General features: G+C 38.9%; 1 protein-coding gene across 2 annotated transcripts in view; it reads left to right on the top strand.

The window, feature by feature from the left end:
- Positions 1–15930, top strand: part of GAD2 (glutamate decarboxylase 2) — a 135540-nt gene that overhangs the window by 93316 nt on the left and 26294 nt on the right. The window contains exons 7-10 of one of the 2 annotated variants that reach the window (XM_073581768.1): positions 4000–4115; positions 9919–9998; positions 14839–14893; positions 15175–15291. In XM_073581768.1, the coding sequence (XP_073437869.1) occupies positions 4000–4115; positions 9919–9998; positions 14839–14893; positions 15175–15291 (368 nt within the window). The remainder of the gene's footprint in view (positions 1–3999; positions 4116–9918; positions 9999–14838; positions 14894–15174; positions 15292–15930) is intronic. The other variant, XM_073581769.1, reaches the window with a different exon arrangement.

The following is a 15930-nucleotide window of genomic DNA, read 5'->3' as shown; positions in this document are numbered from 1 at the left end:
TTACCCAAGGTTCGTATCTGAATGTTAAACCTATCCATGGGTGAATATCTGGGATGATGTCTTTGCACACTGGACAATTCATAATCTGTATTATGAACATTTTAATGTAAATTACTATTCATATTATGTTGAGGCATAAGGAGACATTTCAGAAGCATTTGGTGTAAAGAAAAAGCCCTCTTTTCTAATACATTACTAGAACATTAATAGAGGAAAGCAATCCTTTGAAATCTTTATCATTTATGTCTTCAAAGAACATCTCTCATTCTTGTGGACCCAGCATATCCATATACCATCGCCCCTTGATTTTCCAAAAAATTCTATGCGTTATTTGATATTTTCCTGTACTGGTGCCGCAAAAAAAAATTACTGGGCATCTCAGCATATAATTTTAGGAAACTCTTGTAACAAAAATAGATTGGAAATTTGAGGAAACTCAGGATCATAAACCATTCCTTCTTGATTGCTGTGGTATTTCTCTACACTCTATATTCAGCTGATAAAAAAAACTATTTCCTTCTGTGCCATTATGTTAAGCCTTTCGGACTAGCTTAATATATCCTGAGTGCTTTGCATGAACTAATTTTCTGAAACCCTTATAGTCTTTTTTCCATTACTAATTATTTCCCCGTGAGCCTTTTCCATGCATGACACTGTGATATTCTGCTCTCAGATGTAGGCAGACGATATCCTGAGGATACCCCCTGTCAGCTACATTGCTCGTTCATCTGTGTTACAAAGAGTTGCTCAGAATATCAACTGTGCAGCAATTACCATAATTTAAATATGTATGCCCCCAAGATATACAATATGGCCAGGTCATCAAGTTGTCTTTATCAGGGGTAGCCATTTACATATGCCCACTAGCAATGTGTGGCTTACTTTTAAAATAAGCTAAATTTATCCTATTAGACAGTCCAGCCTGTGTGACTAGTCAGTATTGACTAGTTACACACACAATGTTCATGCACTTGTCTGATAGTATATATTAGGAAAATTCCAGCATCTATTTTAATATTTCCCTTGTCCGTATTAAAGACAACCTTTCACCAAATTTTTCATGTTGAACTGGACACATGATGTAATGTCAGAATAAAACATTTTTTTAATTCAACCCTCCTTTGTGGAGATAGTAGCAATCAAAGTATTTGGCACTTAAGTAATTAACATGTTAAGTACAAGTGGGTGTTATCAGATAGCTTTCACTGGGGGGGTGTACTTCTTCTCCTTGTATGAGTTGCCCAATCACAAGCAGGCAGCAACACAGCAGAAAAAGTACACGCCCCACACCAAAGCTTAGGTTTTTCAGTATGTGAAATGTTAGGATACAATTTTGAGTTCCTGGCCTAACCTCTTGAGTAATTAGAAAGTGCTGGGAGATAAAGCAAAGATGACTCACATTTTTCCGATAAGGTTCCTGTGAGAGAAGGGGCACACACAGTTGAGTTTGATTGTGTCACATTTCATTCTCATCTATCATCTCTTCTCCTCTCATAGAACTGTCAGCTCTGCTGTATTGTACCCTACCACCTACACTGCTGCCTGTCCGGAGGTGTGTCATTAACCACACATGTCTATCCTGCTCAATAGTTGCTTTGAGCAATAAAGACATAAGTGTAACTCATATTCCTACAAGCAGTGAGGGGGTAGGACAAATTAGCATTTTAAGCTCTATGGAGCTGAAATACTCTAGATTAAGTCTTTTAAGTTTTTCATTAATGGACTATCTCTTTATTTGGCTCTCGTGCACTAAATTTGATCAAAATAATACCTATGTACAAAATAAGCAAGTTTAAAATATTCCTTAACAATACCATATCCAAATATTAAAGTATCACTAGTATCACTTTCCATAGATCACTGTTCAGCGTGTGTCTGGGGGAGGAGCAGCTGGGTGGTCTGCTCTCTGCAGTGGCTGCTAGAGGGGGAGGATTTGTTACTGTGTGATTAGGGCTGCACGGGGAGGGCCTGTAGCTATGGAGGGTGGGGTTGTTGCTATAGAGGGCATGTTTGGAGTAGAGTAGGAGGTTACTACCAGTTCTCATTTCAATGCCATAACACCCCCCCCTTGGACGTTCTGTTCAGAATATCTAGAAAACCGTGCAAACTAGTGACAGAAAGTAAATTACTTATTGTCATAATTCTGGAGCCCAGATATGTACTGAGATTATGTGAAAAGCCCGGACAACCCCTTTAAGAATAAAAAATGTACATTTTATTGTGCTTAAAGAAATCAAACATTAAAGGGTTGATCCGAAGCTAAAAAATTTTTTTAATCCTGAATGCCTTCTCAATGTCATATGACATCACTTGTGGGGGCAGTGCTGGTCTCTGATTTTCCTGCGCATCATCTATTCTTCTTAAAGTGAGCACTGACAGTGCGCTCTCTTGCTGACTCGTTACTTCTAACTAGAGCCAGCGAGCAAGCGCACTGTCAGTGTACATATTGCAGAGCGACAAGTGTCTGCTGAGCATACGTCCGAATTGTCAACTTACGAATGCTCAGTAGAGCAGGGGCTAGCCCAGCCATTGAAACAGACTTTACTGATGATGCATCATTTCAGGGAGGGGACAGAGGCTGCAGCAGAATCCTCAACCCCCTGATGTCGACTCGTTTGACTATCCCGTCATGCACTGAGATTCTCAAACGTAGCTTCATCAAGCAGATGTAGTAAAAATAAAAATAAAGCAGTTAGATATAGTAGTGAGGGAACCGTGGGGACTTTTAATTAAAGTATATTAGAAATTAATTTAATTATGATATTAAATAGATAGGCATTTACAATTAAAATATATTTTCATTTCGGACCACCCATTTGAGACCTATACCTAGACTTGATCAGTAGAGCCAACCTCTGTGACCCTGACGATCAGCACAATAAGGGAGCCCACTCACTGATCATTAGGGATTCTGAGGATGCATCCCCACAGATGAAACCTTGATGGCCTTAATGACAAGCCTTCAATGTTTAAAGGGGTTGTCCACTTTATTTTATGAAATCATGCTGAGGCCATGATTTTGTGACATACTAATAGATAAATATAATACGCTCTCTTCCTTTGTAAAACGTTCACTGGTTCTTAAAAGGCTTGTTCACTTTTTCTTTATTTTAAGAAATGTTTTGGGGGGCTCTGATTTGTAGTACTACTACATAAGTATTAAAGTTTCTCTTTCCGCACTTGCCTTCCTCACAGACTGCACAGCTTTTTTGTTCCTTCTAGTAGGTGGATAAAAATAATTTCTAAAAAAAAAGACAGTACTCTTAGGCCTGTTTCACACCTCCATTTTTTGACGCCAGTCAAAATCTGCCAATTTTCGAAAAAAACGGATCAGCCTAAAAAGGGGCGGATCCGTTTTTTCCCCCATAGATTTACATTAGCAGCGGATCTTGACTGACGGTCGTCCCACCCGTTTTTTGACGGATCCGTCAAAATTTTAGCGTCTCTCGGGCGGATGGGACGGACTCTGCAACGTTTTTTCCGAGCGACGGTCCGCTAATTTATATTGTGCATGCCCGGCAGTTTCGCTGGAGCAGGGCTTTTAACCCCTGAGTAGCGTTCCAGAACAGCCGTGCAAAGAAAAAATTCTCTCTCTCTCCTTTTTTCCCCAGACTCGTTTTACTTTAAATTTCGGTCACTACCTGCTAAAGCGGATCCATCCAAAAACGGATCCGGTGGCATCCGTTTGTGTCACAACGCTGACGGATCCGTTTTTTTCACAACCTGGCGGATTTGGACTGACGTCGAATAACTGAAATGTGAAACAGGCCTAACAAGTCATTGCCCCTCACCTAATTATCCTAATATAGAGATAAGGTAGACAATTCCTTTAAGTGCTAGAGGAGTGGTTGAAGTGAACATTTCTGAGATATATTTTATATAGCAATATTATGCATCTCTGTGTAAGAAAATAAACTTGTATGTGCCTGAACTTCGTTTTATTGAACAATGCATTAATGGTTTAATGGAAAAGTAACATTGTATTACTGTGGACTCCAGGTGGTGCCATATCTAACTTGTATGCTATGTTGATTGCACGTTTCAAGATGTTCCCAGAAGTTAAAGAGAAAGGAATGTCAGCAATCCCAAGACTGGTTGCCCTCACATCGGAACACGTATGTCACTTTTTTGAATTGCATTTCTGAGAAATTCTATATATGTTCTACCCTTTAGTTAAAAAAAAAATACTTTTCTTTTATTAAATCATGAACAGTGCCTTGTAAAAGTATTCATACCCTGTGAACTTTTCCTCATTTTTTCACGTTACACCATCCAACTTAAGTTTATTTTATTTGCCTTTTATGTGATATACCAACACAAAGTATTGTGGTGTAAAGGAAATTATACATGCATTTGTATTCAGCTCCCTGTAGTCTGACACCTGTCTCTGTAATTACTGCTGCAAGTCTGTTGGGGGATGTCTCTACCAGCTGAAATTTTTGCAGATTCTTCTTTTCAAACTAGCTCTAGCTCTGTGACATTGGATGGAGACATCTGTGAATAGCAATTTTTAAGTCTTTCCACAGATACTCAATGGCATTTAGGTATGGAATTTGCCTTGGCTGTTCACACACATGAATATTTTTGATCTAAACCCTCCATCATTGTAGCTCTGGAAGTAAGTTTAGGGTTATTGTCTTGCTGGAAGGTGAACCTACACCCCAGTCTCAAGTTTTTTGCAGTCTGTAACAAATTTTCCTCCACAGTTGCCCTATATTTTGCTCCATCCATCTTCCCATCAACTCTGACCAGCTCCCCTGTTCCTTCTGAAGAAAAACCTCCGCACAGCATGTTGCTGCCTCCACCATGTTTGACGGTGGTGATGTGTAGTGTTAGTTTTCTACCTGTTGTCAGGTATATATCATGTTGCATTTAGCCCCAAAATTTCTACTTTTGTCTCATCTGACCAATTTAACCAGAGTACCTTCTTCAACATATTAGCTGTGTCCTCTACATGGATATTTTCAAGCTATAAACAGGACATATGGCTTGCTTTCAAACATGTCTTTCTTCTTGCCACTCTTCCATAAAGGATTGATTGTTGGAGTATACGGCTAATAATTTCCGGTGGACAGAGTCTCCCACCTGAGCTTTGAACCTCTGCAGCTCCTCCAGAGTTACCCTAGGCCTTTTGGCTGCTTCTAAGTGCTCTCCTTTCTTGGGATGTCAGTTAAGGTGGATGGCCATGTCTTGGTAGGTTTACAGTTGTGCCAAACTCCTTTCATTTTTGGATAAGGGATTGAACAGTGCTCCGTGAGATGTTCAGAGCCTGGGCTATTTTTATAACCTAGCCATGCCTTATTCTTCTCAACAGCTTTTTCCTTGATCTGTCTGGTGTGTTGTTTGGCTTTTATGATGCTTTTTGATCCCTAATGTTCTCAAACAAACCTCTTAGTCTTTCACAGCTGTAGTTATTCTGAAAATAAATTACACACAGGTGGACTCAATTTACTAATTATGTAAATTCTGGAAACAATTAGTTACTCAGGATTATATTTAGGGGTATTAGACAATAATGGGCTGAACACAAATGTATGTCACAATTTTCAGATTTATATTTTTAACCCTTATCCGACATCGGGCGTACATTTACGCCAATGTCGGACTCCCTCCCTTTGATGTGGGCTCTGGTTGGTGAGCCCACATCTTTCCCAGGACATGTCAGCTGTTTTGAACAGCTGACATGTGCCCGCAAAAGTTTGGAATTTTTTTTCACCACTTAGATAAAAAAAGAACCTAGACATGTTTGGTGTCTATGAACTCGTAATGACCTGGAGAATCATAATGGCAGGTCAGTTTTAGCATTCAGTGAACCTAGCAAAAAAGCCAAATGAAAAACAAGTGTGGGATTGCACTTTTTTTTGCAATTTTACCACACTTGGAATTTTTTTTACTGTTTTCTAGTACACAACATGGTAAAACCAATGATGTCGTTCAAAAGTACAACTCGTCCCGCAAAAAAAAAAACCCTCACATGGCCATATTGAAGGAAAAATAAAAAAGTTACGGCTCTGAGAAGAAGGGGAGCCAAAAAGCGAAAACGTAAAACCGAAAACAGCTCACGAATCATTTCCATCACGCTTTACAAGTACTTGCTACTTTGTGTTGGTATATTACATAAAATCCAAACAAAATACATTTTAAAAAAATGCCTCAGCCCGCTCTAACATAATTACAGAAATCACACACATCGTCTTCGATCCCCACAGGAACCATTCCAATGCTTGTCTGGTTTCTACTGGTCTCTGCCTCCTATCATCAACACACCAAATATGGCTGGAAATACCTTCTCATCCAATCAATAGCTATGATTTTTTTTTTTTTTTTATTTTAGCAATGATTTTAAAAGTAAATATATTTCCTAAACCCCCACCCCCGTAACCTTGAACCTACCAGCTGTAAGTCAATAGCCTAACCAACATTATGCTACATTATCATTAAAAAAATACCCATATATTTTAACGTTGGTTAGCACTAAATGTATAGTTTCTAAGACCTATAATAAAAGTGTATGTTTAATTCATCTCGAAAAAATAATTATTTTTTTATATTGAATATATAATTTAGAAGAAGCTTGTGAAATAGCAAATGGCATGAATTCAGAATGAGAAGAAGAGGGCGAGCTACAGCGAGGCATTATGCGTCTTCTCAGCTTGTATTTGGAATATCAATGTGCCTGATAGATGTGATTTTCTCTATTATGGCTCCACCATTTACTGAAATACCAAAGAAAAGAAAGTACTTATTAGAGTTTCCTTTACCCTCTAGCAGTAATCAAACAGTGACTGGTTGACACATAGAAAAGAACATTGAGACAAGAGAGAGACTCAACCAGCTCGGTGAATAGTACTTGTAATCAGAGTTCTTGTTATGTAAAATTGCAGAACTGAAGCATTTTAGCACTTTGCTGACCTCGATTGCCACCGCTGCTCTCCATTTACATAAGCCATTAAGACTTGTCCATGAACTCACATGACGTTCTGCAGGGGTTGAGAGCAAGCCGTGTCTACATGCAAGCCATTATCTCCTGTATAAGCTACATGCAATTATTATTATTATGTGTAGTCATTTGTGTCACTGCACAAAAATGGCAAAAAACCCAAAAGTTTTAGTCATTTTTAGCATTTGTACATCTTTGAATCAACCATTAAGATTAAAAGAAGACTGGTAGATGTGAGCTCAAGAAAAACAAGAAGTTATGAAAGAAAAAAAAAAGGTTATGTTCACAAAAGGTGGACAGGCCGTAAAAATTTTTGTTGGAAGTAAAAAAAATACTCTGCATAATATTATAGTAGCAGCAAAGTGAATAACATTTTAACCAATCTCACCCTTTAATTTCGGAAAGAAATCAAGGTGTAAATTACCTACCACACATACACCCAGTGTGAACATACACTTAAGTGCGCCAATGAAGCCAAGAAAAATACACTCTGCTTCATTGGGCTTACACTTGAGTTAGACATCTAAGGTGCATGGCAACATTTCAGTAAGGCTTGGAATGACGTGCCATCCTGAAGGCCATCAATCAAGTTGTATTGATAAACTAAAGGGGATTATTTCAGAGCCAAAGGCCACATATGAGAAGAACGGACCAAGTTTAATTAGTGATTTTCATCAGAGTTTAGTCTGAGTTTGATGAGAGTTTGGTCCGAGTGTCATCAGTTTTTCTCCAATATGAAATAAAAAAAAAAGGTTTTCCACCTTCTCGTAACTAATAGTCTGTAAAAAGGGGACCACACTTGAATCGCATCTGAGTGGAGTCCTATTTTTTCTGGACCCATGGACTTGCATTGACAATTTTAATCCAATGTTCAGCTCTGAAAAACATGGAGAGTACTCGTACACAAAAAACAGGCGTCTGATTCAGTCCTTAGTCCAGAAAGTTTATTGGACATGACTTCAACGCTGCATTTCCAATGAGTCTGCTGTCTGCATAGTTCGCTCCCGAGCTCATTCTTTACCCTTCTTGGTCCAGTATGTAGATTCTCACCTTCAGACTGACACTGACACTTTCAATGAGAACATTGTATATTAGAGAACTCCCACAAAGAACAATGTTCATTAGTCCATCTGATTTTGTAAAATAATTGTCTGGGAAATTTGAGATTTTATCGAAACCACAACTCATTTCTTCTTCTGCACATGTGCATGTGTAGCTGAGCCAATGGGTTGCAGAGTCAGGGAATAGGCACATCTGTTGGCTTTGAAACACATTCACGAAATGAGACAGATTAGCCATTAACGCATCACTCCAGCATTTTTTTTTTTGTATTGCAGCGCTAGAGTGGTGGTAAGACCGTCTTCTGTTGTTATTCGTGCTGCTCTGGTTCGGTCTCAAGTTGGTTGTGACATACCGGATCCCTGCAGTGTTAGAATGAGCAAGCCGGAGGTCACTCTTCAATGCAAGTCTATGCAAGCCTCGTTCTGTCTGTCATAGACTTGCATTGAGAACTTATGTTAGTTACCTCTGACTTCTGGTCAGTCAGATTTTGCGGTTACAAAATAGCGGAATGAGACCGGAGCGGAGTGGTGCTTTAAGAAAAGCATTCATGCATGATGACAATAAAATCAAGAAAGCACTGGGTTGGATTCTAAGGACAACAGGAAAAAAACAATAGGACTTCTGACAGGGAGAAGATATGTGAACTATTGGGAAATTAATCGTTTTACTGAATGGTCAAGTCAATAACTTGGCATTCTGCATATTTTTAACTATTTCTGGACCTTCCATAGACTTAAAACCTCAGGACAGTCCGCCTTGTACTCTGCAGTGATGTTTTAAAATGTAATTTCAAAGTCAACAGCTGCGAAGATCATGTAGCTGCAGGAGCAGGAAGCTGGCAGTCTGACCTAGCTGGACTCCGCGTAGAGAAGACATAGCTGGTTTATAACCAGCTCTGCCAGCCCAGTCATTGAACAATCGCTATGTATACAGTATAGGATGTGCTAAAAGACCTTTCTCCACCAGGCCGATGTAGCAGGAGCTGCTGGGTCTTAATCAGATCAAGCCTACTGTGCAACCAGGGTGCTAAATTTGCTCTGTAACTGGGGCTAATACACCAGCTATCATTACATGGAAATAAGATTTTATAAAAAAAAGAAAACACTACCGGTCAAAATCTTTGTTACCAGGCCGGTTCCCATTGAAAAAATGAAAACATGCCCGATATATAAAAGTAACTGTTAATCGAGCAAAACTTTAAATGTATTTTAGTGCTCCTTTCTGGTGATAATCATTTATTTTTAAAAATGTGGAAAAATAGACATCTATTTCCTTTTTTTTCCCTCTATTATTGCCCAACATTGACATCAGCGAAAAAAAAAGTATGAAAATGACATAGAAATTAGGCAACATGTATCAACGAGAAATAGTTGCCAAAAAAACTATGGTATATGAATATCCAAACAAGAAAACAATAAAAAAAAATGTACAAAAAACAAACAAAAAAAAGTGATTGGTCAGGAAAGGGGAAAAATTAACTGGCTTAAAGCTTGCGTTCATGAACAAACCTCTTTAAGGGCATGGCAAGCTTAACTTCTGGCGAAATCTTTCTTTGAACTTACATTTTAGCAAAATTAGGTCACTGCTGGGGTTATAAATACTAAAATAAAGATCCATAGAGCAGCATTGAATTGTAGCTGTGGAAATTTGGAGGCCAGAAAACAAGACAGGTTCCCGTTAAGGAAGTGTTTTTGTATTGATAGATGATTTTATTTTATTTTTTTAGCTAGTATGCAACGCATTTTCCTATAGTCTGCATTCTGTTCCAAATGTCACTGCATATTACACATGCCTCAATATGGTTTACGGTTTAGCAGTTATATAGATACGCAGGTCAATAGGTTAGATCTTCAATGGAAGAAAGCTATTATCTGCTATAAATACATCGATCTGATCACAATTACGTTCTTTTCCAGAGTCACTTTTCAGTAAAGAAGGGAGCGGCAGCCTTGGGAATTGGCACAGACAGTGTGATTCTTATCAAGTGTGATGAAAGGTAGGCAAGAACCCGGAAATGCAATTTAACACGAGAGATTAAATCTTAATTCCTTCACCGATTAAGGTCACAGAGACATAAAACATCCAGCGGAGGGAGCAGTCACTGAATGTGTTCTCTTTAATGACGTTTGGTACCCCCCAAAAAACGATGAACTCAGAATACCTTGGAAACTGAAGGTTCCTATACTGTGTGGCTCACTTACTTAGCCAATTGGGAGTTGAAAAACAAAAGTTTATTCAGTTCTTCAAAAATCTATTTTGTCGGTGAATCACTTAAGATATTTAATATGTCTAAAAAGGGCCATACTTACTGATAAAAGGGCAGGATAAACCACTATTTACCAGTATACAGCCCAAAAGTGTTAGAATTGCACACAGATAAGGACTCTAAAAGTAGAGGACAATGTTGGTTAATACGGTCAAGCTTATACACTACGTCACGTGAGATCTTGTATGCAAACTACCGGCACCCCATTCTCTTCCTCCAACAGATCCAAAAGGGAAAACCTTCGTGCACTTAAAAGAATGTGACATAAAATAAATATAGACACCTAAACTAATTCATACCCTAGATCAGACTCTTCTACTTCACCCCAATTTTCACCTTTATGAAAGGAGTCAGTGAAACCGGCATTATAATAACCAACTCTCTGTATTGCGGCAGTATCACCTGTGTGGTTAGGGGAACCAGCCTTCCATGTAGTTGGGGGAAAGGGGACATCAGTGTGTGCATCTATTGTGTAAAGCAGGGATCCCCAACCTGTAGCTCGGTAGCCACATGTGACTCGCGATCTCATGAATCGTGGCTCTCGGCTGTCTGCCAGCTTGGTGCATTAGCTCCAGGTCTAGCAAAGAGCTCTGAAGAACGCATCTCAAAATGGTTAATTTTGTGAGTAGCCCTACACAGAAGAGAAGATCTGGATGCATATATACTGGTTTTAGGGGTTTACAGATAATTTAAGGATGGTGTGCTGGAGACAGGATGATACTACCGGTCAGATGTGGTGCTTGAAGCTGGATATGACAGTGTGGTGGGAGAGCTTGAGAATAATGAAGGGGGGGATTGTCGGAATCCTTGGATCATTGTATACTGCTTCTGTGGAAAAGTTTTTGCTGTCATTATACCCCATAATAGGGGCTTTGGTTGCCACTAATGTAAGGGAGTGTGGGAGCTGGATTTGGCTCGTGACCATCTCTTAAAGCTGAACATGGCTTATGACCCACTCTCAGAGCTGGATGTGGCTCTCAAGGACAGAAAGGTTAGGGACCACTGGTGTAAAGGATGTTTATGGATGATACCTGTAAAAGAGGGTTAGATGTATCAGATATTAGATACTAATATTCTAATACTGTATTTTCTTTTTACTCTGTTTACTCTGTTTCCTGAGGGTTTTCTAGTTTCCCACTTCTTTCCTTGTACAAAATTATATATACATTACTTTGCTGATTAGATGACACTTTGTTATGGTAAAATGTAATAAGTTTATTGATTAAAAAGACTACATTTACATCATGATAAAACACTATAATATTAGCAAATGTCAGTACATATACGAATCAATATCAAACCCGTGAACTAATTTATACACAGTTGCAATACATGAAAACACCTGTAAAAACACCTTTACTCGCTCACTTATAAAGACACACAACACAAGAAGCATCCCCCCCACCGTGACGGTACTGACTGACACAAGGATATAACACAAAGAGGGTTTGGGGTATAAGAAAAGATTAGGGTGTAAGTAGGGGAAGACAGAGGTGTAGCGTTTGAGACTTACGAGGATCTGTATCTGCTTGTGGTCCAGGAGTTGGCTCTGGTGGATTCTCTTCTATCTCTGTGTGTTGGTTCACTGTCGGTGTCCTGAACTCTCTTGGTGACCTGCTCTTCCTAGATGTCCTCCTGAGCTTTGTCCATGTTCCTCACTCCTGCTTATCTCATGGGCTATCTTTTTATCTACATTTCAGTCATTGACTATAATGTGTCCTTTCCTGATGGCTCTAGTCACCGTGTTTTGATGGAATGTTTTTGTATTTTTTTTCAAATATGGAAAGTTCTAATTTGCCATCATTGTATTCTGGAATTTATGGCGGTCCCCAAGCCGCTACCACAGGTGTGATGTGGGGGCACAAAGGAACTGGTTTTATGAATGAAAACGATCATCTCCCTGTGTATTCGATCACAAATTCCTAACAGTTTTACCACGGCCTTACGATGCAAAGCTACATAAGTTGTGGATCTAATTGTGTTGATGACATCATGTCCCTATGTATAAACACGTGACATGACCATCCCTTGTTCCGGGCAAATGTAGGAATGTCACAAGAGTTTCTAGAGCTGTGGTGAACATGCTAAAGCCAAACTAACACTTTCCAGGTGGGGTTAAAAGCTGACAGCAAGAACATGAGAGCAAATACTTCTATACATTTAGCATATATCGATGTATATATACTTATCCGCATATACATTTAAATATCGCAGATTACTACACTTCCCCTTACAATACCCAACAGTATTTGATACAATGTACACATACAGTATTACGCAAAAAGTTTTAGGTACGAGTGAAAAAGTTGCTGCAAAGTAAGAATGCTTTCAAAAATAGATGTGTTAATATTTTATTTTCTAATCAATTAATAAAATTCAAAGTGAATGAACAAAAGAGAAAATAAAATCACATCAATATTCGGTGTGACTAACCACCTTTTCCTTCAAAATAGCATCAATTCTTCTAGGTACTTGCACACAATTTTTTAAGGAACTCGACAGGTAGGTTGTTCCAAATATCTTGGTGAGCTAACCACAGATCGTCAGTGGATGTAGAAGTATGCAAATACTTCTGTCTTTCCTTGTAATTGAACAAAGACTCAAGGGTGTTGAGTTGGCCTCTATGGGACCATATCATCAATACCAGGACTTCTTCTTCTTCTTTAAACTGAACATCGTTCTTAATAACTTTGTCTGTATGTTTGAGGTCATTCAGCTGCTGCTGCAGAATACATTTGGAGAAAATCGGATACCTCCCTGACTGCATAGTGGATTTCTCAACTTTGAGGAAATCATTAATACTGACCAAACTTCCAGCTTTGTTTTCTGAATTTCAGCCAAATACCTGCAAGGACCTTCCACCATGCTTCTCAGTTCCTACCAAACCTTATTATTATACCACTCTTCAGACCTTTCAGAGAACAAACTGTCTTTCATTACAGCTAAATATTTCACATTTTGACTCTCAGTACTTAATGCCACTCCTCTGCACCACAGTTCATATGCTTTCATGCATAGTTGACTCACTTGGCCTTTTATCCTTGTGAAAGGTATGACTTTTTCATCACAATTCTTCCAGCAAGACCATTTTTACCCAGACTTCTCCCAACATTAGATTAGTGTATCTGGGTCCTGTAGGTTGCTGTCAGTACTCAGCTGTTGGCACTGCTGGACATCTTCCAATTTTGAATGGAAGTAACATGATGTGTCTTTCATCTGCTGCACTAAGTTTCCTTGGCTGACCTCTATCTCTACGGCTCTAAAAGCTGCCATTTCTGTGATGTTGTCAATGTTAAAAAATACACGCAGATACATATATATCATGCACTAACCTAAGAGATGCATCTGACTAGCTCTAAATTTATTCTACAGCTGGAAAAGGACCCCAAATGTACAGACAATGTCATTAAGAACTAGGAAGAAGAGCAAGGAGTCCTAGAAGTAATTATAAGAGTCCCATCTCCCCAGGACCCTGATCTCAATATAATCGAGTCTATCTGGGATTACACACCAGAACTTTTTTTTTTAATGTTTCAATAAATTCCACTTGTAATATATCCAATCCTGTTTACATCCAAAAATAGCTCTTGCCATATTTTACCATATTCACCAGTAGTGTTTATAGTAAAAAAAAATCCTTTGTTTTTAGCTGGACTTGTTGTAATGTGCCATACATCCATATGTTCTCTACACCACGCTGAGACGCTGCACCTTGCAGACAATCAACCCACCATGTAGCATATCAGCATGGAGAAGACATGTATGGAGGCCACCTTACAAGGCCAGCTATAAAAAAAGTTTTTGAACTATCAACTCCACCAGTGAATATCATGAAAGCAATTCTGAACATGTACATTAGATATTACATATATTGAACGTGTTTGAAGCATTGAAGAAACAAGTCCTGGCATGACATTCTTTTAAGAAAATGGCGCTTAGTGTCATGGCAGTGAAAGGCTGTGGAGTTGATGCTTTCTTGGAGGATCTCCATGGTGTCCAGAAGGTTTGCCAACTCTTTTACCAAGAGTCCCCAGGCATTTCAGGACTGTTGGCAAGTATATTACAGACCTTATCCAGGTTTTTATAAAGGATAGCAAGCCTCCCAACTTTGAGCGCCCCCTCTTTACGGGAGAAACATAAACTACGAAGAAGCCACAGCGCTCGCTGGAGCTGTTCATCAAATATTTGATCACAAAGTTACAAAGAGTCAGATGCCCACTGATCAGATCTGTGACAACACCTCCAATCCACAAATGGTTGTCTCGGATGTTGGTGGGGGAATGTATAAACTTTTCAACTTTCTCTGATTTTTTTTTTCTAGGCAACAAGGACAGTAAAATCTTTTCTACATCCTATAATTGCAGCCTTAATTCAAGTTATACAATAAGACATCTAATCTTCTCTGCCTATAATTATACCTTAATATTAGGTTTACAATGCTTTGAAGTTACATGCACGGATTTGTATCAATGTCATAGAAATTATTCTGAGCTTCGTTAGCCTTATTAAGTTTTTTTTTCATGATTTGGCTCAATCCAACATCTGAAATGATTCATGGTTTTAATTACAGGGGAAAAATGATCCCATCAGATCTTGAAAGGAGGATCATAGAAGCCAAGCAGAAGGTATGCGCCATTCAATTCTCCCCATTCCTTCTATGGCTGTAATATTTATAAGGAAATGGGGGTGGCTGCTTCTAGGAAGACGGGGATGTTTTGTCAGCACTGTGCATGACGGGACTGCTAAATTTATGTAAAATATATATCTTTCACTATATAAGTCATCAACTTTGCATGACCATTATATACTTCTATTGATTTGCGATGCAGTGGGTTAGCTGATGAAAAGAGTCAGGGCGTGATGCAATCACATGCTGTATGTAACTTGATGAATCTCCTTTTTCCAGGGGTATGTGCCGTTTTTTGTTAGTGCCACGGCAGGGACTACCGTCTATGGTGCATTTGACCCGCTTGTCGCTATATCTGATGTCTGCAAAAAGTATAAGATATGGATGCACATTGATGTAAGTACTGTTAATTGTTAATTAATCAGTAAGAATGAATTATAAATTGTCAGTCTTTTGTACCTTTTACTTTTTTATAAAGTTTTCCTCTCTTTTATTCTTAGCTGTACAGAGTAGAGCCTAGTAGTGACGAGAGAACGTGTTATCTGGCCATGTTCTGGTGCTAACTGAGTGTCTTCGGCGTGCTCGAAAAAAAATATGATTGAGTCCCTGCACCTGCATCTCTCGCTGCTGTTCAACAGTAGCAACACATGCAGGGCTTGCCTGTTTGATAGGCAATCCCTGCATGTGTTGCAGCTGTCGAACAGCCGCGAGATATACAGCCGGAAGGGACTCGAACATACTGTATTTTAATCAATTGATCGATCTTAATCTGACCCTGTCTGATCTAATAAATTAAAATAAAAATATGTAAGAGACGTGTTTGAAACTTTTTAGATAAATAGTTAGCAGATGGTGGAGACCTTGCTAAAATATTTGGACTTAAAAAGAACCTGTCATATAAAATAATACTATTAATCTTCAGATATGGGGTTAATTTACAGGTTATTGGCACACCCGCACCGAGAGCCCCACTGTTGGAAGAAAATTAACTTCTTTCCTTCTTTTCAGTCACAGATTTGCGCCGGCACGCCTTCA

Source organism: Dendrobates tinctorius, unplaced genomic scaffold (assembly GCF_039654945.1).
Source record: "Dendrobates tinctorius isolate UK_male_01 unplaced genomic scaffold, ASM3965494v1 ptg000070l, whole genome shotgun sequence".
Classification (NCBI taxonomy): domain Eukaryota; kingdom Metazoa; phylum Chordata; class Amphibia; order Anura; family Dendrobatidae; genus Dendrobates; species Dendrobates tinctorius.
This window is presented reverse-complemented; position numbering and strand designations above follow the sequence as displayed.